Below are 25904 nucleotides of genomic sequence, written 5' to 3' on the forward strand. Positions count from 1 at the left end.
TGTGTCGGTACGCTCAGAAGCTGTTGGGTAGCGTCGGACTCGACGAATGATGGCGCACAGACACAGACGAGTCCCTCTGGTGCAAAGTAGTGAATAAGGGACCTGCTCACTCTTAACTAATCCATTTCTCTCTCTCTCTCTCTCTCTCTCTCTCTCTCTCTCTCTCTCTCTCTCTCTCTCTCTCTCTCTCTCTCTCTCTCTCTCTCTCTCTCTCTCTCTCTCTCTCTCTCTGAGCATGTCAATGGACAGTTGCCCGCAGGGAACGTAGAGCTTGTGATTTTACAAATTTTACATTGTTGCAAAAAGACTTTGGTAATGATTCATATGTATCAAGGTAATATATTTATCAAAATACTAGGGCTGTGCTCAGAATATCGATACAACGATACATCGTCATGAACTCCTGACGATGCGCATATCGATACAGCAGTGCAAGACATTCAAAATGGAGAATAGGTTTTCAGTTAATGAATGAATGGAACATTGCAGCGCGCCTCACATCCGTTAAATAGCAATACTCTTTGTGCTTTGTTGCTATTGATATAAAACAAAGTCTCGGATTTCAAATTACGTCCGTTTTATTACGAAATTCTTAAACATAAATACCGTTTTGGCGCTGTGGCGTGAGATCGCTTTGGCGCAGCTCAGCTCAAGAGAAGCGGCCACGCGCAGCGCATGTGAACGGATCTTCTCTTCCGCCTTAATTCTTAATACCAGTTACAGCGTGAAATAAACATGAATGAACATCTGAACGTGTTAAAAGATAAAGTACAACTTACCGAAATCCGTATCATGTCACACGAAATCAATCATTGTTTCAAACGAGGAAAGGCGTCAGTAAAACAGCTTGTAAACAATGTCATGTAACGTCACATTTACCTCAGAAAAAAAAACATATCCAGTGTCCATAAACTCGTTAGTCAGCTAGAAAAATTGACTCTAGAGAGGAGCATTTTGCTAAATATATGCACCATATTCATTATAATTTGTAATGTTCTTCAATATTTAATGCATGTTTGAATTAATCTGGCAAGTTATGAGAGCCACCATTTAAATGTTTGTATTTCAAAAAATATATATATGATTATGTAATTTGTAAAGTTATTTATTATAAAAAAAATTTAATTTAGTGTTTGTACAAATCAGTTAATTTTTACCTGTAATATTATAGTACAAATGACTCCCATAGTTTACAGCATTAGTTAAGAGATTTGTTTTCCCAAATTTGTTTTAGATTTTAGATTTATCGCAAGATTTGTTTTACATTCATAATTTGATGATTTATCCAAAATAATCAGTTTTGAACCAAGCCTTTCCAAGTTTTTTGTGACAATTATTTATTTCATTTAACTTGTTTTTTTTTAAATAACAAAAACAAAATAGTTTTTCAGCTATCACAACTGTTATAACACAGGTTATTCAATAAACAGATATTACTGTTACTAAACTCTGCTCAAAATAAATTTTATTCCAAATTGATCCATATCGTGATGCGTATCGTATCGTGACTTCAGTATCGTGATGCGTATCGTATCGTGACATTGTTTGTGATACACAGCCCTACAAAATACTGCAATCTTTATTAAAAATGCTCCCCCCAAAAAAAAGAAAACTCAGAAAGGGATGCACAATAATATATTATCGGTAATCATATCGATATGGGCAAGTCTAAATTTTTGTTTTATATTTGGAATTTGGAAGCTGGTATCTTATTTTTTTTTCTTCAATTTTTTACACATAGTTTCTGTTTTTCTTGTAGGTTAGAAATACATTTACAATAACAGTATATAACAGTTATCCATAATAAATACCATAATAAAGCTTTGTAACATCAGGCATCAAATATATATATAAGAAGTCTCTTCTGCTCACCAAGGTTGGTTTCTGAAGGATCATGTGACACTGAAGACTGGAGTAATGATGCTGAAAATTCAGCTTTGCATCCAAGAATACATTTCACAATATTACTGTTTTTAAATAAGCCGTGATGTGCATTAGAGACTTAAAAAAAAAAAAAAAAAAAAACATTACAGATTTTCATGTTTCCAAACTTTGGACAGGTACTGACTGTAATATGTCAGAATTGGCATGAAGATAGGTTTGAGTGATATAATATTATTGTTATGAAATGCAAAATTTGTATTCAAATGTATATATTTGCTTATAAGAGTGAATCAGAGAATCAGCATGAACACAAAAAATATCAAAATGTAATAATTTTCATTTAAATACAGCATTATCACAAAACAGCTAAACTTCAGTATTTACTATATTTGCTGAGCAATTTAATAATTAAATATATGTAAAATGTCATTCAGGACTTTTGTGTGTCAGAATAATCGATTCCGAATTTAGAATTGACTCACTGAAATTATACAATTATAACATTTCTGTCTTAGCTGTGAGATGACGTGGAAAAAGCACAATCCTTACCATATTCACAATATTTCTCAATTTTATATTGCTAGTAAGATTAAAAGTGATTTCAAGAATAGGGTTACTGTCGTTCACGTCGCAGTAATTGGACAACTGAAAAAAAATTTCTGCTTTCTTTTTAGTTGAAAATATCTGTCAATGCACACACCACTTTAGAGATGATCATGATTTTCATTGGCAGCACTTTGATGCTCAAGCTTTATAAGTGTTTTGTCTCACTGTTTCTTTAGTCCCTCTTGGATCTGATTGATTTTAGAGGCAGCCTGTATGTACCCATAACCTGAATATCGCTGCTTCTTCTGTTTTCTGATTCTCCTTTCTCTCTTTCACTTTCTTTTTTGTCTCATTGTCTCTCTCGCTTTCTTTCTGTGTCTGCAGGAGTCGGAAGATTCAGATCCGGAACATTCCTCCTCATCTCCAGTGGGAGGTGAGTGTGTAACTGCTCGGGCAGGGAGAACAGTGTGTGTGTGGTCAGGACTCTTGTCTGTCTCCTCTGGGCTGCCGCGCTTCTTTCTCTCTCTAACTGACGATGCGTAAGAGAAGCTCCACCCATACACACAAATACACTTCCTCTGCAGTCCGTGTGAATCTGTCTGGAGAGTGTTTCAGCCCTGGTGACCCGATTGTAAATCTTAATGACATCATCACACTGAGCTGTGGCCCACTTACACGCTTTCACACACTGCGTTCATGTATTTGGACACTGTGCCTCTGTATTCTCCATTGCTTTCGTGAGTTTAGTGGTTCACTGTGTAAAAAATTGGGGGCAGTCGTGGCCTAATGGTTAGCGAGTCATGGGTTCAATTCTCTATAACCAGCAGGAAATGACTGAAGTGCCCTTGAGCAAGGCACCTAACCCCCAATCGCTCAATTGCTCCCCAGGCGCCATAGCCACTGGTCCGTGTGTTTGTGTCCACAGTTTGCAGTGTGAGTGTGTTCACTACTCACTACTCTTAAAGTGAGTGCACTAACTTGGATGGGTTAAATGCAGAGGACAAATTCAGAGTATGGGTTACCATACTTGGCATTCACATGTCACTTTCACTTTCACTTTTACTGTGTAGAAAATTGATGTGTTGATGCTATACCAAGCAGTTACCACACCCACAAGAGGCCATTTTGGTGACATTTGCACCCCACTGATAATATTCTATAGTTCTACCAAAACGTGTCCAGATTCAAAAGTCTTTCTCTTAAACAAAACTATGAAATGACAAGAGCTACACTACCATCAAAGTTTGGGATCAGATTTTTTAACACTTACTCAGCAAGGATGCATTAAATTGATCAAAAGTGACAGTAAAATATATAATAATACAAACGCTATAATACAAATAAATGCTGTTCTTTTGAACTCTCTATTAATCAGAAAATACAAAATATCATGGGTTTCACAAAAAAATTAAACAGTGATAATATGGAGCTGCAAATCCTCATATTAGAAGGATTTCTGAAGAATCATGTGACACTAAAGACTTTGTGAAATGTATTCCTATGTTGGCAAAGTTGAATTTTCAGCATCATTACTCAAGTCTTCAATGTCACATGATCCTTCAGAAATCATTCTAATATGATGATTTGCGGCTTCATATTATCAATGGTAAAAAGAATTGTGCTGCTTAATATTTTTGTGGAAATGGTGAAACTTTTTTCAGGATTCTTTGCTGATTAGAAAGTTCAATCAACAGCATTTATGTGCATTTATTACACATATTTATTACATTTATTAAAGCTTTTATTAAATAGGCATAAATTGTAAGGTTTTCCAACTCTCCTTTTTTTCTAGTATCATATCTAAAAAACTATTTATGTGTAAAAGATTTTTTAACTGATTGTGCTCTTCTTGTTGCAGGTTTTGGACGGCCTGTTAGCCCAGTATGGTACTGTAGAAAATGTGGAACAAGGTAAAGACTTGCCATAGCATGAAATGACTATACAAGTTGCATTTAAAGTGCACTATATTTTGTGTTTCCTATTTGGGTAGTTGACATTTCAAGCAGTGCCTCATGGTATGACATGCTATATTTTAATTAATTCGAATTATTCTAAAATCTAAATAATTATCATGCCTGCAGCTTGTATGATATAATATTAATTGAAAGACTGCATGAAATATTTGCAAATGAAATATATATTTTTTTATTTGTCACACCACAGGACCATTTAAATGAACTAGTGAAGACAAAATAGTTTTTAAAAAATGGTGAAGAACTATTGGTGAACTTGACTATTAAGGTTGTCAAATCTGATATCACGATATTATGCAATTGAACACATTCCCTTAATTATTTAATATTAATGTAAATATTTCATTAAAACAGTGACATGTGCTGTGAGTTGTTTTCTCATTTGTTTGATTAATATTAAAATCAGTCAGTATTTTGTTGATGACAATAGAAAATGGCAGGTCTGTTCACACAAAATCTATTTAGGTTTTTAATCTATTTTTTTTGTACCTTCTATTTACATTCACTTAAAAAAAAGTGGATTTGAAAAGCAAGCTGCATTACCATGAAGCATAAGCAGAACATGCACACAAATTATTTTGTATATAATTTTATAAGTATTGACTTTTGACATCCATACTAACTAGTTACAGCATATAAAAACATGCGGAATTAACCTCGTATTTACAAAACCGCTACTTTTCAGGAAAAAACACTGTATTTTTTAAATAATTAAACACTATACTGTCAAAGTTGATATTGTGGGTTAATATATAGTCAGACATTTGCATGTGTCATTATATTATTAACATTTGAACAAAATCAAGCTCAAATTGCGAGGTTGCAAGGTTCCATTTTTGACCAGCGAATTTCGGAGAATTCAGACATGCGTGTTTTGCCTGTCATTAGAGCGGCCGCATCTGAAGCACAGTAAGTACATCACATTGCGTTTTTCATTGACTTACAATACAGGCTATAAAGTTTATTGTAGCTATATGAGCACTCAGTTTTTTCTGTCTTTTGGACAAAATCTCATGTTATAAAAGATATTTAAAACAGTAAAGGCTGTGGCTCGACGACAAATGCTAATACACTCTTCTCTGCTCCTTAAATACTTAAAACATTAGCCTTTTTATATATAGCCTATATGTATTGGGAATTCACCCTATTGTAGTGGGTACTTTGTCAAATAGCACATTTTCTGATGTATGGATGTCTAAATTGCTAACAGACTAAGGATTGCAGAGACAATGTGTGCATTTAGATCACATGTTATCCAAACTCCAAACTTAAATCACATCGACACTTGCTGCCAGTGGAGATGTCTCAGTTGTGAGGTTCTGTAATTGTCTTTCCAAAGAGAGAGAGAGAGAGAGAGAGAGAGAGAGAGAGAGAGAGAGAGAGAGAGAGAGAGAGAGAGAGAGAGAGAGAGAGAGAGAGAGAGAGAGAGAGAGAGAGAGAGAGAGAGAGAGAGAGAGAGAGAGAGAGAGAGAGAGAGAGAGAGAGAGAGAGAGAGAGAGAGAGAGAGAGAGAGAGAGAGAGAGAGAGAGAGAGAGGAGGGGGTAACTACACAGGCAGGGCTCTTAAGACTAAGTGTGAATGAGAGGAAGTCACAGACAGAGAGTGCATGTTAGAGAGATGAACTCTTCTCTGGCTGAAATGAGTAGTGTGGTGGCGCGGCAGTGTGTGGATTGAAGTAGGAGAGTGTGTGGCGAGGCTCCAGCTGTAATGTGTGTGTTTTCAGGGAGGAGCGGCATGGTAATAAGGAGGTAAATGTAGGCGCCTGTGGTCTCTCTCTCTCTTACTCACAGCTGAGACAGATTGTGTTTACACCTGGTTTTAACATGCGTCTCCTGTGACCACTTATGATTCATGACACACATCGCTTATTTTATCAGTGTGTTAACTTAATGTTGATACAGTGGTGCCTTACATGATCTATTCTGTCAGACTGTCATTGTATGTTGATATCAGACGCAGACACAAACGTTTCTGTTCACTTCAAATGTTCGCTGAACAATGTTTTGGACTCCGTTTATACCTTTTATGCAGTTCATAATCAAGACAAAAACACTTCTTAGTATATGTGTCAGTGATATCCAGCATGAGAGTCCACAATAAAGAAAAGAGAGATATATTTTTAAAATCTAGTTTAAAATACATGCAGAGTTTTTAGAATTGGACTCTTTGTATTTATGTTGGTTTCAAATAGTTTCAAGTTTATATGTGGTCAAGTCATGTGGTGGTGTAACAGTGAAGTATAAATCTTATCCTAAAACCTTGAAAACATGTGAATGACATTTTTACAAAAATCATTAATTACTAGTTAAACGTTTTTGGGGATATGTTACACCTGACCTAATTTTGCATTGTAAAAAATTATATTATCTGATCATTTGTCAGATTTTATATAACAATTAAATATTAATAAGCTGATAAGTAAATCAGTTTGTTAAAGTATTTGTATATATATATATATATATATATATATATATATATATATATATATATATATATATATATATATATATATATATATATATATATATATATATATATATATATATATATATATATATATATATATATATATATATATTTATTTTATTTTTTTTATTTTTTTCATTAAATATTTTTTTTTTAATCTTTATCATAAAAGATTATGCCAAATGACTTTAATCAGTTTTTTTTTTATTTCAATATTATATCAGGAGAGTTTATTCTTCTAATATCTTATATTCTATGCCCTTAAAAATATACATAAATGTTATATATAAAAAAATCTAAAATGAAAAACATTCTTATAATTGAAGAGGTATATTCAAGCTATTTTATTTTTTCAGTATTTTTGAATAAGTTAATGGATCCAAAAAAAGATCATGTCATTATCCAAAATAATAATAGTAACTCCAGCATTTAGAAAAGGATTCCCATCCCATTGTGTGCTCATCTTATGAAATAAATACGGTAATGTCGGCATGACATAAGGACAGTGTTAGTTCTCATTGTTCTTTCTCTGGGCCTATTGATGTGTCTTCATTGGTGACACTCATTGGTTCTGAGATTGATCGTTTGAGCTGCCTTATAGTGAGGCTTTGTGGTTCTCTTCATGTGTGAAGCTCTGGATTTCTGCCCAGCCATCCCACTCAACTTCCTCCAGACAGACTGTCTAGTCCTCTAGACACACAACTCCATCTTATCAATAAAGAGACAGGCTTTCCTCTTAAAAATACCATACACATTGCCTCTGCAGTGGCTTCTGTCTGTAATTATTGCAATGACCTAAGAGGAATTCTTGTAATGTGGCACAGCTTTCATTTTTTAGTCCCATTTCACAGTCTTCAGAAAGTATAATATAGTTTTGAGTGGGTCACGGAGTGTGCAGTCAAAGATATTTTTTTCTGAATCAAGACTTTTATTTTGAAAGATGCGCGTGAAAAGCAGTTGACTCTTCTGTCAGACTCAGTTTAGTAAAGAGTGCCTGAGGAAAACGGGTTGTCCTGATTCAGTATCTGCGGTCTGATGAGATGTTGTCAGGCTATTTGTCAGCATCATTATTCTAACCTTATTTTCACGACTTTTTACGGAATAAAAAAAGTCTTGCACCTTAGAAAAACAAGCATTCCTGTCCTGTCAGGCGTTAAATCGTGCTTGTAGCGCATACTGTTCAATTGCATGTGCATGCAAACACGCTGTATATTACTTCACTATATATAAAGAGCAAAAGTAATTACGAGCATGCAACGTCGTAGTTATGTTGTCAATTAGTCATGAAATTGCCAAAAAAGTACCAGCAAATTACTTAACTTGTACTTTGTGTGTTAGCTCGGAAGGATTTGGATCATTAAAAGCTCATTTATTTGTGGCCTAAGTACCATGGAAAAATGTGGGTCCCATGAGAACCACTTTTTTTTTTAAAAGGTCTTGAGTTGTACGAAGGTGCAATAGTTAGCAGTTGGATGTGTAAAGCAGCATAAACTCTTGAAGTGGAGGGTCTTGCCCTCATTGTGCCTGTATTTAGATGATACACAGAGCTTTGATCAATTTACGTCAGGGTTGCTTTGTGATTCTCCTGTGAAGTACACATGTGGCCATGGCACAGTAGTCCTCATTTTATATGCAGACACACACAAGTGGCTCTTCACAGCACTAGTGTAATACTGCATTTGTTTGTCTGTATGCATCTAGTACAAAAGCTTTGCAGTCTTATATGCTTATGAATATGACAAGCTATCTGTTTCTAAATATTGACTTCTCTCTCCCTCTCTCACTTGATTTAATTCGCTCTTTCTTTTTGCAGTTAACACTGATGCAGAAACAGCAGTGGTGAATGTGACGTACTCAACAAAAGAGGAGGCTAAAATGTAAGAATTTAAGAATAAAGTTTTCTATTGGAGTTTCCTAGTTTTTAAAAAATGTATTATTCATAGGGAAGGATGGTATGACCAAAATCATATGTAAAAGTATAAATGTCTCATGGTAATGGTATGTCAAAATGTTAATAATGTTATTTAAAATATGTAATATTTTTATATACATTTTTATAATTATATAAATGTCATTGAATGTATATATTACTAAGATTAAATACATATGAAGGTGACCATAATTTAAGAAACGTATTTGAGTATGCAAAATGACATATACACTACTATTGTGGTAAAAAATTACTCATAATTAAATATTTTGTCACATTAATGGCATTTATAATTTTTTTTTTACCAAAAAATGTATCCCAAAATGTTTATATATTATATAATCAATGTTTATTTTAATTTTGTGACATTTATATAAAAAAATAGTTTTTTTTTTGTGTGTAAATAAATATAAAATAAGTGCAAAAACTGCTACACATTATGTAACATGAGTTTAAAACACTCAAAACTGTGATCGATTATAAATGACGAGTCATTTTTGACACCGTTGTAAAAGAGCAAAAACGCATATCAGCTGATATTAATGCAGTGGAGTTGTCTGCATTGGACATCTTCTGCAGAACCTCCACCAGTTGACAACTGTCACTGGGTATACCACCCTTCTCCTAACTTTGATTTTTCCATTTAAAAGAGGCCAAAACTCTCCACCTTTACTCTGTCATTGTATTTCACTGACCATTTTCTCCACCCGTGTCTTCAGCGCTGTAGAGAAGTTAACAGGACAGACGTTTGAGGATTACTCCTTTAAAGTGTCTTATATTTTGGATATGGATGCTGCTCCACCCCTGCCTGTGACCCGGAATCGCCGGGGTGGAAGGACATCACGAGAACAGGACTCCCAGCCCGGGACCTCTGGAGGTTCCCTGGGGTTCCGACAGAAGCAGCCAGACTTCCCCCTGCGCATACTGGTCCCCACACAGTTTGTGGGAGCCATCATTGGCAAGGAGGGTCTCACAATCAAAAACATCACCAAACAGACACAGTCTAAGTGAGTGTTATATATTGATGTGGTTAATAGGATTCTGAAGAGTTCATTTGGTGCACTTTAATTAATATAAATACAATTATTTTTTATAATTATATAATACATTTATTAATTATAAATGTGATCTACACTACCGTTCAAAAGTTTGTGTTCGGTACCATTGTCTCCCACCAAGGCTACATTTATTTGACCTAAACCAGTAATGTTGTGATAAAATTTACAATTTAAAATGTTATAATGTTTTCTATTTCTATTTTAAAATGTATTTATATCTGTGATGGCAAAGCTGAGTTTTCTGCATCATTACTCCAGTCTTCAGTGTCAAATGATCCTTCAGAAATCATTCTAATATGCTGATTTGCTGCTCAACAAACATTTCTTATTATTATCATCAATGTTGTAAACAGTCGTGCTGCTTAATATTTTTGTGAATTTTTTGTCAGGATTGTTTGGTGAATATTAAGGTAAAAAGAACAGCATTTATTTGATATATAAATCTTTTGTAACATTATAAATATCATTACTCTCACTTTTGACCAATTGAATGCATCCTTGTTGAATAAAAGTATTCATTTCTTTAATAATAGTTATAAAAAAACTTTGGCTCCAAACTTTTAAATGGTAGTGTACATGTACTATCCATTGATAAAATCATCAGTATATTTTGAACACGAAATATCCTGAAAATATGTCACTATATTAATCAAATCTGGCTGTGAGCATTAATTCACATTGATTATAAATACCTGCTTGATGACAGTGACAACTCTTCACAAAGCTTTGTTTCATCTATGCTGAATAGTCATGTTCCCATCCTGATAGGGTGGACATTCATCGTAAGGAGAACGCGGGAGCGGCAGAGAAGCCCATCACCATCCACTCCACTCCTGAGGGCTGTTCCGCCGCCTGCCGTATGATCATGGACATCATGCAGAAAGAGGCTGATGACACAAAAGTGTAAGTCTGAATCTTCCGTAGTCTTTTTATTTCACGGTGTTCTTTAAATGCATCTGTGTAGTTGCCAACTTGTGGTCTTGCTTCTTTAGAACTGAGGATATTCCTATGAAGATCCTGGCCCACAACAGTCTGGTCGGAAGACTGATCGGGAAGGAGGGTAGGAACCTGAAGAAGATTGAAGAAGAGACAGAGACCAAGATAACCATCTCCTCGTGAGTGTCTGTTACGTTTGATGGCTTTCAGCAGGTGAAAACAAAGGAAACTCATAATTGTTTTGCTATTGTGGCTGTTGTGGCTTGCTATTGTCTTATTTTACATTTTTTTCTTTAAATTAAAACAGCAGTCACACTGCAACTCTTGTTTTGATAGGTAATACTGTGTTTTTAGTCAAAATATTGATCATAACATGACCTGAACATGTGATGTGATTTCTTGTAATGGGCTGCTAAGTGCTTGGATCTGGTGCAGAGCATCAGTGTACAGGTGGTTTTATGTATTTCCCAGAAATAAAGTGTGTGCTGGTCACACAGATAGCTTAGGAAGTGAGTCACCCAATTAAACCCTAACCAGCAGTCCTGACGTCATTGCTTAGATGTCCCTCTAAAAACAGCCTTATTTACCAATTCTCATCAATACCGATTCAAATAGCTTGCTCTTTACACAGAATCCCACTTCCTTCCAGGTGGAAAGTGCAAACATTTTGTGTTTTGTTTTTCTATGACATGGCTCAGATCTCTCTTATCCTGTGCTCCAGTTAACTCATGCTTTATATGTCCTTACCATATTTTGAAAATGTGGGTGTTGTGGGGCAAAATTTGGTTTGTTTTTATGTTGCTATTGACATGTAGCCTAGAAATCTAGACGCACCCTAGCAGCAGCAAATGTAATTTGCAGCCAGGGTTGTCTAGCATCTCTCCGTAGACTTGCGAGCTTGAAAAACCAAACTCTAGTCAGGCCAATCGCAGCGTGTATAGAGTCGGTGGGCGGGCTTAACATGACGGCAGAGCTGTGACGGTTCCACGTGAAATCCCTGCTACTTCCCTGCTAACAAAGAACGTTACTGCACTGAAGTCATTTTTAAAAAAGGAAGATGTGTTCTGAGTTTTGCTGACCAGATATGGCAAAAATTTTATCTATCAACAAGCTCCGCTGGTGGGAAAACGCATGGGACTCAGCCACAACCCGCTTGTGATTGTTGACTCACCACTGATAGCGCTCTGGTTGGTTGTAGCGCTATCCTATTGTGTGCAGAGGGAATTTGAAAGACAACCGTTTATCCTGTAATATATAACATTACAGGTGAACGGAATCATTAATCAAACTGGGTCAAATGACAGGACACAAAGGCAAACAGGAACAATTGGATATTCGTGTTTAGATGTAGGTCGGATGTCCAGATATCGGATATGTTTCGGATTTAAAACCACATTTGGAAGTGTCTCAGATCGGATGCAGAAAAATCAGATCTTGTGTGGATTTTTGTGTTTACACGTGTGCAACAAATTCCAATCTGTGTCAGATGTGAGTAAAAATCTGATTTTTTGTGCCAGTGTAAACGCAGCCTAGGTCAAATGACAGGACACACAGGCAAACAGGAACAAACCCAAAACACAATGAAACATAGCCAAAACAGGACCAACACAGTGACGATACAGTGCAAACATCTTGTGTTATGTCTTTCTAAGACATAGCTCAGATCTCTCTTATCCTGTGCTCCAGTTCCTTACCATAGTTTGAAGATGTGGGTGTTGTGGGGCAAAATTCGTTTTATTTTTTTTATTTTGCTATTGACAATATGTTAATAATAATCATAATATTAATAATTATAATAATAATAATTCATAATTAATACCCGCCCCCCAATCAATGAATTCAGAGTCCATCTGATGAGGGAGGAAGAGGGCTCTGGTGGTGGACGTGGAGCTGAAGAGGGGTGTAAACAAACAGAGACAGTCAATATAGTCCATGGAGGAATGGAGGGTGGGAGGAGCAAGTATGAGCCAGGAGCAGGAGTAGCCAGGTAGGGACACAGGCCACAGCCAGCATAATAATCCAATGCGGAGTCGCAGGAGGGAGGAGCCATGGTGGAGGCCTGGGAGGGGGTGGAGGAGGGACTAAGGATGTGATTTCTTGCGACTGAGCCGGTCCTGGTGGAGACCCAGACCGAGCCGAAGAGACATGGAGCCATGGTGACACCGCAGGTCTGGAGGGGCAAGTTGTAGTTAATGGCTCATGGGAGGCGGGTACCAAGAAAACCGGAATGGAGCCGAAGTGACCGAAGACACACTGGGGGAGGGAAAGCGAAGCCCAGTGGACCTGAAGGGATGGAAGGCAGAGGCACAGCTGGCTGCCAGGAATCCTGTGACGGAACCAGGATGAAGCCTGACCAAGGTAGAGATGGAGGGACGAGCGAGAGAGGCGGAGCTGGTGAGATGACCTAGGAAGAACTGATGGGTCGGAGGACCGAGGTGGAGTCCGGGGCTCGGTAGTTGGAGGGAGAGACAGGGGATCCTCACGCCAAAATGGAGCTGGGGACTGGATGGCCCGAGGCAGATCCACACCACCAGATGGAACAGGCTGAGGATGAGCCGTTGGACAGACAGAAACCACTGGTGGCAGAGCTGGGGAACTGTTTGGCTTTGGTAGAAGATGTGGGAGAGGGAGGCTGGACGTAGCTCTGTCTGAGCTCTGTCTGTCTCTGTCAGGGTGAAGGCTGACTGGACTCTTGGTCTGGAGTGGGGCTGGTGTCATCCTCCACGGGGCAGATGGTGAATGGCAAATCATTGTTCACCAGCACCCACTCCACAAATGTGGTGAGGGTGCGCTCCCTGAGGCTTGAGATGTAGAACACGCAGAGCAAGACTCCAGGGAGCGGTCGCTCTGCTCAAGGCATAAAAGATGAACAGCTGGAAGGTCCATGGTGACAGGGCAGAGGAAAAAAAGGAAAAAACACTGAAAAAAAATTATAACACTTTATTTTAAGGTGACATAGTTACACAATACTACATATACTTACTATAGTAATAACAGTAAAGTATGTATATTTACAAGAAACTAAGCCTAAACCAAACCCTAGCTGTAACTTTATAATAAGTACATGTAGTTAATTAATATTTCTAGATACTTAAGTAAGTACAATGTAACTACGTCACCTTAAAATAAAGTGTAACTAAAAAAAATACTGTTTTGGTTCAATGTACTGTCACAGTAGGCTGTTGCAAGGAAGGAGAAATAATACAATAATTAACAGAATAGGTTAACAGAATCATTAATAAGGTCAAATGACAGGACACGCAGGCAAACAGGACCAAAACCAAAACACAATGAAACATAGACGAAACAGAACATGCACATTACAAACAGTAAATAATATTATTAGTAAATAATAGTGTTAAAGTAAATATTGCTAACATTTTCAATAAGGTTTCATTCATTAACATTAGTTAATTAGTTAGCATGAACTAACTATGAGCAATATATATTTCCAGCGTTTATTAACCTTTGTTAATGTTAATTAATACAAATAATAAATGCTGAAATTAAGATTAAGAAATGCTTTAGAAGTATTTTCCATTGTTAGTTCATGTTAACATGTTACCAAAATGATAATACAATAAATAAATGAATAATAATAATACTAATAATAATAATAGAAAAGATATTGACCATTCAAAATGAAGTAGTAATAAAAAAATAAAAACAAATCTAGTATTAGTCAATACCAATATGGTCGCATCATATGCACAATATAATAATTAATCATTAAAAATCCCCTCAATTCAAACACTGCTCCGATCTGACTGGAGTAATATGTGTTTCTTAAATAGGCACCAGTAATTTTACTCTGCTTTTTCTCTTTCTTTGTCAATTCTTCCCACAGTTTACAGGATTTAACAATTTATAACCCAGAGAGAACCATTATAGTGAAAGGGAGTATCGAGGCCTGTTGTAGGGCTGAAGTGGAGATCATGAGGAAGCTGAGGGAAGCCTATGAGAATGACATTGCTGCTATTAACGTAAGTGTTTTTGGTTTAGATGACAGGATTTTCACACTTCATTTTAATCCACAGTCTTTGATGTTATAATCAATATTTCAGATTTTGCTATTTATAGTGTGTCAAACGCGGTCAACCTTGAGTCCTTTAGACGACAAGACTTTTAGATGGCTTGTCTGTTTGCTTGTGTTTAGTTATTGACTGTGTTTATAGGAAACAGCCTTGAGTCAGTTCATCCCCTGCCGTGCACAAGGAGAACGCATCCTGTCAACAGCCGTTCACACAGACATGCACGCACATGTACACCATTCTCCCTGTTTACACACATGACGTCACTGCCTTTGCCTGAGGGAGGTGAAGCTGTAGACTGAGAGCAAATACTGTAACAATAGCATCATCGTTCTAGTTTACATCGTTCTAGTTTCATCTTCAGTGAGTCATTTATTTTGCGGCAGAGGCCTCTATCAACTACACAGATCGAATTTATGCAGTTTCATTTATAGTCACGCATTAGTCAGTCCTCAGTCAGGCATACGGTAAATTATTCATGCTCGGATCAAGTGTTTTTGCGACAGTTTCATGTGTAACTGTCTGTTAGTTGAACCTTGTAAACTTCATTCCATTTTGAATGAAAGAGGCACAGCAGATGAATCAGACAGAACATAAAAAACCAGGCATATCTCTTTCAAGACTAAACAGCATAAAAACCTATCTAAAAGCGCTTACCACATAAAATGATGCACCGGTTCGATGGAGCCACCTAGCGTGACAGTAACGATATTACAAGACTTTATAACAAATATTAACATAGTTAAGACTGTTAATACAGCTCAGAAATACTGAGAAATCTGTGGCTATCTTTTAATCTCAAATGAGAGTTAGTATCAAGAAAAACATGATAGCTTGAGGTCGTGCACTGAGTAATCATTCATAATCCATGATGTTATTTCTCTGTCTTGCAGCAACAAACCAACCTTATCCCTGGGTTAAGCCTGAGTGCACTGGGCATCTTTTCAACCGGTTTGTCAGTATTGCCACCAGCTGCTGGGCCCAGAGGGGCCCCATCCGGACCCCCAACTGGCTACAACCCTTTTCTTGTGAGTGCAAACCACAGTATGGATATATATATAAATAACTAGAACATCTTTATAACTACGATGTATCTGGATGTTTCAATCTTAGGAATGCATCACATTTAGCTTGGCAAAATTCAGATTTTAGCAATCCGGCCTCACCCCACACAATGTTTAAAATGGAATTTCACACAAGGAATTTCATTATTTTAACACACATTTTGTGAACAAAATATAAACAATAATATAATAAATTAGTACTGATTATTTATATTTTTGCCAGATTTTTTTTTCTTAAGTAATTAGACATTTTTCTCTGAATTAAGTTAAACGGATCAAACATTACAACAGAATTTTAATTGATAAAAATGTCTGTAGGTTGCACTTTAAAACATTTATTATAAATATCATGAATTTCTGGAAATACCCATATGATAACGTTTTTAATGGGGAATTCATACTGAAAAATATATTTTATATATACTATTCTTGCACAAACAAAGAATTACATTCTATTTACATTCTTAAATTTTTATTACTACATCCTGTTTTCTACGTCAGTTCAATTTCAGGAATGAAATGGGACTTTAAACAGAATTCTAAGTTCAAATCTAAATGGTGCACTATGCTGACATTTAGCCTCCCGATCACATTGTACACATCGTCTCTTTCTTAGTGAGTACTCACCTTAGAATGCAGTACACCTACTCATTGTTGAGTTGTATAATTCTTCCGTTCAGTTAGCGTGCAGCAGGATTCCCCTTCATATTTAGTGATGAGTCAGACAGGACAGCTTATGGCTCACAGATGAACTAATGAAGGTAGAATGAGTGTGTGGGTGGGTGTGTGAGATGGCACTCATTACTGAATGAGTGTTCATTGGTTTTTATCATCCCCAGTAGTACTGTAAACTCAAGTAGTCATTTATTATAAATTGATACAACAGGTTTTTATTGGTGTAGGTTTTTGCTTATGGTAAACCAAGCTTTCTACATAATTTTACAAACTTTGGCATTTACTTTCAATAACAAATCTTGCTTACAAACTGTTGTTGAAAATAAAATAACTAATAGAACTTGAAATTACATATATAGGAAATTGAAAATGCCTTGGAAACTAACTGAAATAAATAAGTTAAATATATAAATATATATTCTCTATAAACAAAAATGTATTCAGACACCTTCAAAAAATTTTCACATTATCACAGTTTATACGCTATAGTTTTGAAAATGGTAATAAAATATGACAAGAACTCTGTGTCAGAACAAATTCATCTTGATAATGTCACATAACATTGATAGAAAGGTATGTAATGGATTACAATCAACCAATCAGCTGTTAAATTTAAGTACATAATTAGATAATACCAATTTAGGTCAACCAATTACCAAGCAATGCTTAATTTTATTCAGTCTGTGGCGTAAAAGGTCGCCTTAGCAATTAAAGAAAAAACACTTAAGCAAAACATGGTCGGGTCAAAGTGTCTAAATAATTTTGGTCCCAAATTTGTATTTATTTTACTGGTAGTCCACTGTATGAAGAATTCTTGGGTATAATATGTCACAGTCTACTTTATTTTTCTATACACGCTTACATATATGAAGTGTATTTTGCTATACACGCTTACATATATGAACTATAGTGTCCAGCACCCAGCTATTCATGCTTGGATCAAGTGTTTTGCAACAGTTTCATGTATAACTGTCTGTGAGTTGAACCTTGTAAACTTCATTCTGTTTTGAATTAAAGAGGCGCAGCAGATTAATCAGACAAAACATGAAATATAGTCTATACAGAATCTCTCCAGATCCTTCAGATTCAGAGGTCCATGCACGTGGACTCTTTTCTTCAGCTCATCCCCCAGGGTTTAGGCTGCTGATGTCCATGGCAAAACCTTCATTCTGTGATCTGTGAACTGTTCTGTTGTTTATTTTGAGATGTGCTTTGGATCATTGTTATGCTGGAAGATCCAACCACGGCCCACCTTAAGCTTCCCAACAGGGTCAGTCAGGTGTTGATTTAATATCTGCTGGTACTTGTTGGAGTTTATGAAACTGTGTATCCTAACAAGAGCACAGGAAATTAGCTTCACAGCATTAAAGATCCCCCATCATACTTCACAGTGGGGGTGAGGTACTTTTCTACATGGCTGTTTCTGTCTGTGCCAAAGCCACCTCTGGTGTTTTTCTAAAAATCTTGAGTTTGGTCTTATCTGACCATAAAACCTAGTCCCACTGAAAGTTCCAGTAACAATTTGTGGTTATATAGGTGAGATCTGATCATAGTTTTTTTCTGACCCCAAGACCCAACTAGCATCTGCAGTTCCCTACTTTGATCCTTACAATTTGTTTGGGGACTCAAACCATTCTCCTCAGTGCGTGTGGGGCCAATATATAGACATATGTCCTCTTCCAGGTACATTGTTACAATCCCCCGATGATTTAAACTTCTTAATTTTTGCCCATATGGTGGAAATGAGTATTCTTATAACAATTAAACTATGATCTTATAGCCATTTCATGATTTGTGCAGCTCAACAACCTTTTGTCACACATCATTACTGCATTCTCAGGTCTTTCACATACTGATGGATGGCTAGTGAAAGTGAAACAGGAAGTCATGACTTAACACTTAAGTGTTCCTGATCACTAAGGTGAACTTAATGTCATACCATATGAAGGGGAATATACTTCAGTTTCATGATAAGGCTTTTTTTCTTTTGACTATTTGACTTTAGTTAAAGGTTAGATTTTTGTAAAAAAAAAAATTAATTAATTACCATGAAGAGAAATTGCAAAAAAAAAAAAAAAAAAAAGTCAGTTTTGCTCATATTTACCAAAGGTGCCAATATTCGTGGAGCCTACTGTAGGTTGCGGCTATTAAATGGGCCAATGTCTTTTTTTAAATATATAACTTAAATGTGTCATAAGTAGGGCTGGTAAACAAACAAACAAAAAAAACTTAATTAATCATGGTTAATCACTCCTAGCATTAATATATTTTCACATTTAAATCACCAAATGAATGGCAATATAAAGATAATATTTTAAATATTTGATATTCATTTTTTTTTAAGTAAAAAATATTCACACAAACTCAATTATAATAAATGTCACATTTAACTGTTATTTTCATTTTATACAGTATAATGTGTTTGGTGTTGTTTCTGTGTCTGTTATTCAGTCACATCTCTCTCCTTTTGAATGAGAGCTGGCAGTTCAATCATGCAAAGTTGAGTTGAACTTATGAGGACTGACTTATGTTCTAAGTTCCCAGTATTTACACGTGTAATAAAGGAGAGCCAGTGAAATGTTCTTGTAAATTGATCCATCTCATCTGTTCCAGGGTCACTCATCACAGCTGGGTGGGCTGTACGGTGTTCCGCCTGCTAGTGCCGTCTCTCACCAGCACACAGTGAGTACTTACTCAATATTTACTCAAATATATTCCTCAAAACATTCAAAAACAGAGAATGTTTCCTATCCATTGACCTTGTCCACAAATATGGAGTGACTTCATCTGTTAATGAACCAGTTAGACAATGGACACAGTTATCAGCTTTACTGTAACCCAGTGCAACTGCAATGTCTCATGTCATTTGAATAAATAACTTAGTAGTTATTCACAAATTACAACCTCTTTCTCTGCCTGGCAGTAATGAGCACCACAAGCTAATGCTGTTAACTAATGAATAAAAACTCTCTGAGACCTCTTCAATCTATCACTGTTGACCATGAGTCTGAACAATGAGTCATCGGTTTTCTATGGTTCACACTTGGGTGCCAGGCAGGTCAATTCCTTTAGGCCCTGTTTACACCTGGTAGTGTTGTAGTCAAGACCAACTAAACCGAGACTAAGTCGAGACCGAGACCAAGACCAGACTAGCACTCTTTAAATTCATCTAAAAGATCCATATCTACTGTCTGATAAATGTCTTATATTTAATTAATAAATACAATTAGAATAGTAAGACACTATAGCGCTGTTACCAATCAAATCACTGACAATAAAATTAATGGCACTGAAGTTGCATCTGAATTGGTACAATTACACCTGCATATGTTCAGATTAATTTAACAGTTTAAAATGTGTCATTTAATATTAACTTCTTGTTTATTGAACATTTGTAAAAATCAATATAATTTGCAATCACGCTTATATTCGTGAAAACAGCTCTCTTGCCCTTGTGATTTTGCTTAATTATTTTCTATGTTATATAAAAAAACGAAATCTCAGAATTTTGTGTGCATTTATATTAATTTTGGGAATTTTTGAGACAATGCTGGATTGATTTTGAACCCGGCAGCACGGTAACGAAAGAAATCACATTACAAAAAAGTTATTGATTGCATTTTAAGCAGTAAGTTTTACATCAAACCACATTAATGATGTTAATTCAGACAATGCACCGGCAATTTAGTGATATCCTTGCAGTTGTGGTCTTGACTGGTCTTGAGATAAAACCCTGAGTCTCTAAGTCTGAGACCAAGACAAGACCAACAAGACAAGACCAAGGAGAAATGCAGTTGAGACCAAGACAAGACCAAGACCTTCAAAAAATGGTCTTAAGACCGGTCTCGAGACAACACTAACACCTGGTATTAAGATGCATTTTGGTTGATCGGATCACAAGTAGACGATGGAGACACATACCTGTTTACACCTTTTTTTTTTTTTAATTCGTCTCTTTTGTCCTGATTACTTCAAGGGGAGTGTCTATGGACGGATAAATGTATTGCTCACCCAATTTACATATGAATGCGCAGGAGACAACTTAAAAACATACGGAGAGCATCAGCTTTCGTTTCTTCTCTGACAGCCGCAAGACCACGGCGAACACTGTGAGTGTGTTAGAAATCAGGAATGGTGTGAGAACTTTGTGCTTGGTACGTTTTTTGTCTTCAAACTAAACTTAGGTCTTCAGCCGACAAAGTTTAAATCCTGTCTGGCTAGCGCACTTCCCATAATGTTTACGCATCAGGTGAGTAGGTGGAGAGCAGACAGTCTTTTAAAGCTGTTCGAACTACCTCTGGAAGTGGTCGAAAGTTAACGCATCTTAATACCAGGTGTAAACAGGGCCATAGAAACAAATAAGTGGTTTGTGTTCTCAACATCACTTTCGTGATGAATGGAGTGTTTCGGTTCAAACCTGAACCTTCAGGGCTCAACCTGCAGCCTGCTCTGAACTGAGCAGTATCTCAGTGGCATTGTGGGTGGTTTGGGGAAAAACAGAGAGTAAACAGACACATGGACATTTTAACAAACCACTTTTGTAAAAGGATCACATGCTCGGATGGATTTTAGAGGAATCCCTGATTTACAGCAAGTAAATTGAATTGGCGGATGACACATTTTGCATGTTTCTTCTGCCCTCTCCACAGCAGGCTCCTGAACAGGAGGTGGTCTACCTCTTTATCCCAACTCAGGCTGTTGGTGCTATTATTGGCAAAAAGGGCCAGCATATTAAACAACTGGCACGATTCGCAGGAGCTTCTATTAAGGTACGAATTTCTGCCCACTAAAATTCCTCCACTGTCATATCTGTAAAATGGTTTCTTGTATGTTTTTGTTATGTGAAGCCCAATTATCCATCTAGTTTTCTGCGTCCCATTGCTGAGGTCCTTGATTTGAATCTAACCATATCATGCTCAGATTTGGCCTAGTTGCCTCAGTGTGGGTGAGCCAATTATCTGTAACCTCCTCACTGTTGATTCAGCCAGTCCTGTAGGTTGCTGCGTAATCAGTAGCGTGAGACAGTCCACCAACCCATGGTTCAGTGTGTGTTTGTGCCTCAGTTCATTTAATGTCTAATGGCATGTGAACTATTACTCTGCCATTCTAAAGTTTGGGGTTGGCAAGATTGTTTTAATGTTTTTGAAAGAAGGCTCTTATGCTCACCAAGGCTGCATTTATTTGATAAAAAATACTTAATTACAGTAATTCTTAATATTGTTGAAACTGTTTACACTTAGTGACCTTTGACAGTAGCTACAGAACTGTTTAGATCATTTCTTTATATATTTCAATAAATGCTGACATTTGTATGTAATTTTACAGTGTGGTGCATTTTACTGCAGCATATGGTATAATGACATCGAATATAACCAAACTGAATTCTTGACCACAGAATCATAATACAAACTGAACATGGAGAAATTTAAAGGGTTACTTCAGTGATTTAGCATTAAGCTTTGTATCAGTAGAAACCCGGTAGTTCGAATTATGGTACTTTCCCCCTTCATATCCCCCTGAGACGAGAGAATTATGCTAGTTCCGCATGTTTTCAACCCGCCCACAGGGGAGGGATCTCACTCACAGAATGTAAATGCGCACGCCCTCTGCCGCTCGGCTCGGGCATTCACAACGGAGCGGTATGGAGCAAAGTGAGTGTTTCAACTTTTCAATGAATTCCTATGAACGTTTAGCTTCCATATGGGATCTGATAACGCGCCAGACTGGACATGCGCCGAGAATGACATCTGCGCTTACCTCAGCTCTGCTCAGCTCTTCTCTCGTCGTGAATGAAATCTGACTCCTGCTGCGTCTGTGACGTGACTTTCGTTCGGCTCTCTCACACTTTATTGAAAAGACACGTCCAGTTTATAATTGTAGTGTTTATTCTCTAACTGAACGAAATTATTTTACTACAATGAATATCAAAAAGACGTTGGAGGCGGTGCCGCGGTGGGCAAGTGATAACCAATAGCCGTGGCTTTGGGAGTGGCCTTGTAGGGCAGTGAAGCAAATGCATTCTGGGAGTTGTTGTCTTTCATCCACATGAGACAAAAATACATTTTCTGTCTTTTCTCAGTCTAGAAGGCACCAAATTCAAAAATAATTTCACATTTCTACTACATAAATGACCCAGTTTAAATACACATTCATCTTCCCAGCGCTGAAGTACCCCTTTAAACTGTAATACCTCTATTCATTTGGATCCCTCTGGTGGTCGTGTGATGTGACTTCAAGAGAATTCGCTGAATGAATGGTTCACACTTCAGATGTAGCTCTAGAAATAAAAGGAATATTCTTTAAAGACAATCAAGTTCTGTCAACAGTGTTTGTGGCATGTCGTTGATTATCTCAGAAAATAGTGTTGATTCATATCTTGGTATGTAAATACAACACAAACGTGTGCACAGAAATACACTCATAGTGGAACTCTCCTCTGAGCTCATCTGTTGAAGGTTTGTTGTTGTTTTTAATGTTCAGATTGCACCTGCAGAAAGTCCTGACGTTACTCAGAGGATGGTCATCATCACTGGCCCACCAGAAGCTCAGTTTAAGGTAAAGGAATATAATAGCCCAGGAAAGTTAGTTACATTCCGTCTAGGTGCAATTGAATGAATGAATGAATTAATTAATGTACATGACAGTTCAATGAAAATGTAACGGCCTTTAACCCTGTTGTACCCTATCATGCCCCTAAAAAAATGAATAGTGCTTCTGCATTTTAGGCCCAGGGCAGGATATTTGGGAAGCTGAAAGAAGAGAATTTCTTCACTGCAAAAGAGGAAGTGAAGCTGGAGACGCATATAAAAGTGCCCTCTTCAGCAGCTGGGAGGGTCATCGGGAAAGGCGGCAAAACGGTGAGAATATAGTGGAATATAGAAGTAGTAGGTAAGATCAGAAACATTCAGTGATGTGCCTTATATAACATAGTAGCACTACTTTGTGTCAGGATTGTGTTATGCTCAGTGTGTTTTTAGTTTTTTTTTTTTCTTTCTTGTGACCTAGTTTCCCAGTGTCAGTTTATTCTGTTCACCTGCTGTCCCCTTGTTTAGTCTGATATATATCAGACTAAACAAGGGGACAGCAGGTGAACAGAATGAAACTGACACTGGACTAAACAAGGGGAGACTAAACTAAATATATACTCCCTTTTTTGTGCAGTTCTTTTTCCCATCTCACCAGTGTCTTACGGTGTTGTGCTATTCTGTTTTCTGAGTTTTCCTTGCCTGTTGGATTTATTAAATTAATACAATTAAATAGTTTTTTCTGATCTCCTTCGTTTTTGTGCGCTTTGTACATTTGCATTATGATATCATGTAGTGATTTCTGAGTTTTTTTGTTTTTCACAGGGTGAGCAAACACAGTCGATGTGGCATCAGGCCTTAGTGTGGCATTTATTTAAAAAATACAATGGGGGAAACAAAGTGTTCAATAGGGTTTATTTATTAATTTGTTTCAGAGTCTGAAAGCTATTTACCCTGAGCTTGAGTAATGTCAAAGGCGATTCTAATGTCAGACCTAATATAGGATTCTGATTCACAATAAAATATGTTTACACCTTTCAAATAAGTTGTTGTGTAGCACATACCATCACAACTGTTTCTCATCACTAGTCAATCTTCCTTTCATTATGCACCATTATAAATGATTGAGTCAAAATGTGTTTGCAATAGTAAATAGTGATTCTGAGAATCCATAAAACATTTAAAATAGCTTTCACAAAAACAATGAAATGTTCACTGTTAAAGAATGGGAACATTGTTGATTAATTAAAGTTAATGTGGTGTGAATAGTTCCTGAGAGAGCTCATACATGCTACCAGAGAAAATTATGAAAATATTATGTTATTGTTTTTGATAATCGTTTTGTGACCTGACAAATTTTCCAAGTAATTTGCTCTGCAAAAGTACAGAACAAGTCTGTGAAAGCTTTTTTTTTTTTTCAAGCTATTTAAAAAGGGGGGGGGGGGGGTAATTATGGCTAAAGTTTGGTGGTTATGTTATATAACTGTTACTTTTCGGTCTAAGGCTTTAAAGAGAGCAGAGTCACTGTGACCTGTTTCAGTCAGAATTATATGTTTTAGGAACTGTACATATCGTTTCTAGTAAATATTTGTCTCTATTCTTGGGGGCTCCAACCACCAGGGCATCATTTTTAAACTAGATAGCTGTTGCAGTTGTTACCCAAGGGCATAACAGCAGATTGGTCTTGATGTATGTCATGTACCTATGAGCAACTGGATATGTGCTGCTTGTTCTTTTTTGAGTCTGATTGACACTTTGACCCAACTGACATTCAGACTTTTAGGTAGTGATGTCATCAGCTTGTTTCTCTGAACCTCTTTTAGGTTAACGAGCTGCAGAACCTAACCAGTGCAGAGGTCATAGTGCCACGGGACCAAACGCCAGACGAGAACGATGAGGTCTTTGTCAAAATCAGTGGGCATTTCTTTGCCAGCCAGGTAAAGTATACATGAGATCTCACTACAGATGTGGACAGTGTTTGCTTTCACATGAAACAAAAGGACTGAAATTTACAGCTCTAGTATGTACCGCTCTAGTAATGGATCTTAAATCTGAAAACATGCTACACTCTATTCCAGGGGGTTTTCAAAGTGTGTAGTGCAAAAGCATGTTGGGAAGGCGTGGGGAAGGGCTGGGCAATATGACGATATCAATGGAAAGAGATTTATCTGTATGTAAATATATCCGTGCAGCACTGGACTGCTTAAACATGATAGAGCAGCAAAGAAACAAGAATGAATGAGAAGAAAGAGCAGGACATGAGACCACAACAGAGAACTGAATTCGGTACTGACACACTGCTTTCTGCAGCGCACATTTGAAGTACACGAGTGCTGAATTCCCCTCACTTTCGCAGCTTTTTGCACTTGATATGTTAAATACACACATTTATGTGTCAAAATGGCCCTCTTGTTGAGTATTCACGTAAACACAGTCAGTTGTCTAAAGTGAAAGTAAACAGTTGGGATTGGATTCATGCATTAGGTCTTAAAGGGTTAGTTCACCCAAAAATGAAAATTCTGACATGAATTACTCCAAGTTCCAAACACAAATTGAGATATTTTTGAGGAAATCCGAAGAAAAGTAGTAAAGACATCATGAAATAGTCCATGTGACTCCAGTGGTTCAGTGGGTATTGGCCAGCTCCTGCGTCAGCATCACACGCATGCGTCGTGCAACATCAAGTGTTATCAAAGTCTCTTTCAAGGAAAGTCTGTTCACCCGGCGGCCATATTTGCAACTCCCTCGGGGCAGCTATTTCGGGCATCCAAGACCAAGTCCTATCTATTTGAATGGGGGAATCCCGAAATCTCAAAA

General features: G+C 36.9%; 1 protein-coding gene across 4 annotated transcripts in view; it reads left to right on the forward strand.

Annotated features, from left to right (window-relative positions):
• Positions 1–25904, forward strand: part of igf2bp2a (insulin-like growth factor 2 mRNA binding protein 2a) — a 63453-nt gene that overhangs the window by 32761 nt on the left and 4788 nt on the right. For 2 of the 4 annotated variants that reach the window (XM_079821718.1, XM_079821720.1), the window contains exons 3-15: positions 2815–2863; positions 4289–4340; positions 8683–8746; positions 9519–9806; positions 10626–10760; positions 10850–10972; positions 14641–14776; positions 15718–15852; positions 19177–19245; positions 21213–21332; positions 23044–23118; positions 23289–23420; positions 24911–25024. In XM_079821718.1, coding sequence (XP_079677844.1) covers positions 2815–2863; positions 4289–4340; positions 8683–8746; positions 9519–9806; positions 10626–10760; positions 10850–10972; positions 14641–14776; positions 15718–15852; positions 19177–19245; positions 21213–21332; positions 23044–23118; positions 23289–23420; positions 24911–25024 — 1492 coding nt within the window. The remainder of the gene's footprint in view (positions 1–2814; positions 2864–4288; positions 4341–8682; positions 8747–9518; positions 9807–10625; positions 10761–10849; positions 10973–14640; positions 14777–15717; positions 15853–19176; positions 19246–21212; positions 21333–23043; positions 23119–23288; positions 23421–24910; positions 25025–25904) is intronic. The other 2 variants (XM_079821719.1, XM_079821721.1) reach the window with 1 other exon arrangement.

The sequence above is a fragment of the Gobio gobio genome (genome assembly GCF_949357685.1).
Source record: "Gobio gobio genome assembly, chromosome: 7".
NCBI lineage: Eukaryota > Metazoa > Chordata > Actinopteri > Cypriniformes > Gobionidae > Gobio > Gobio gobio.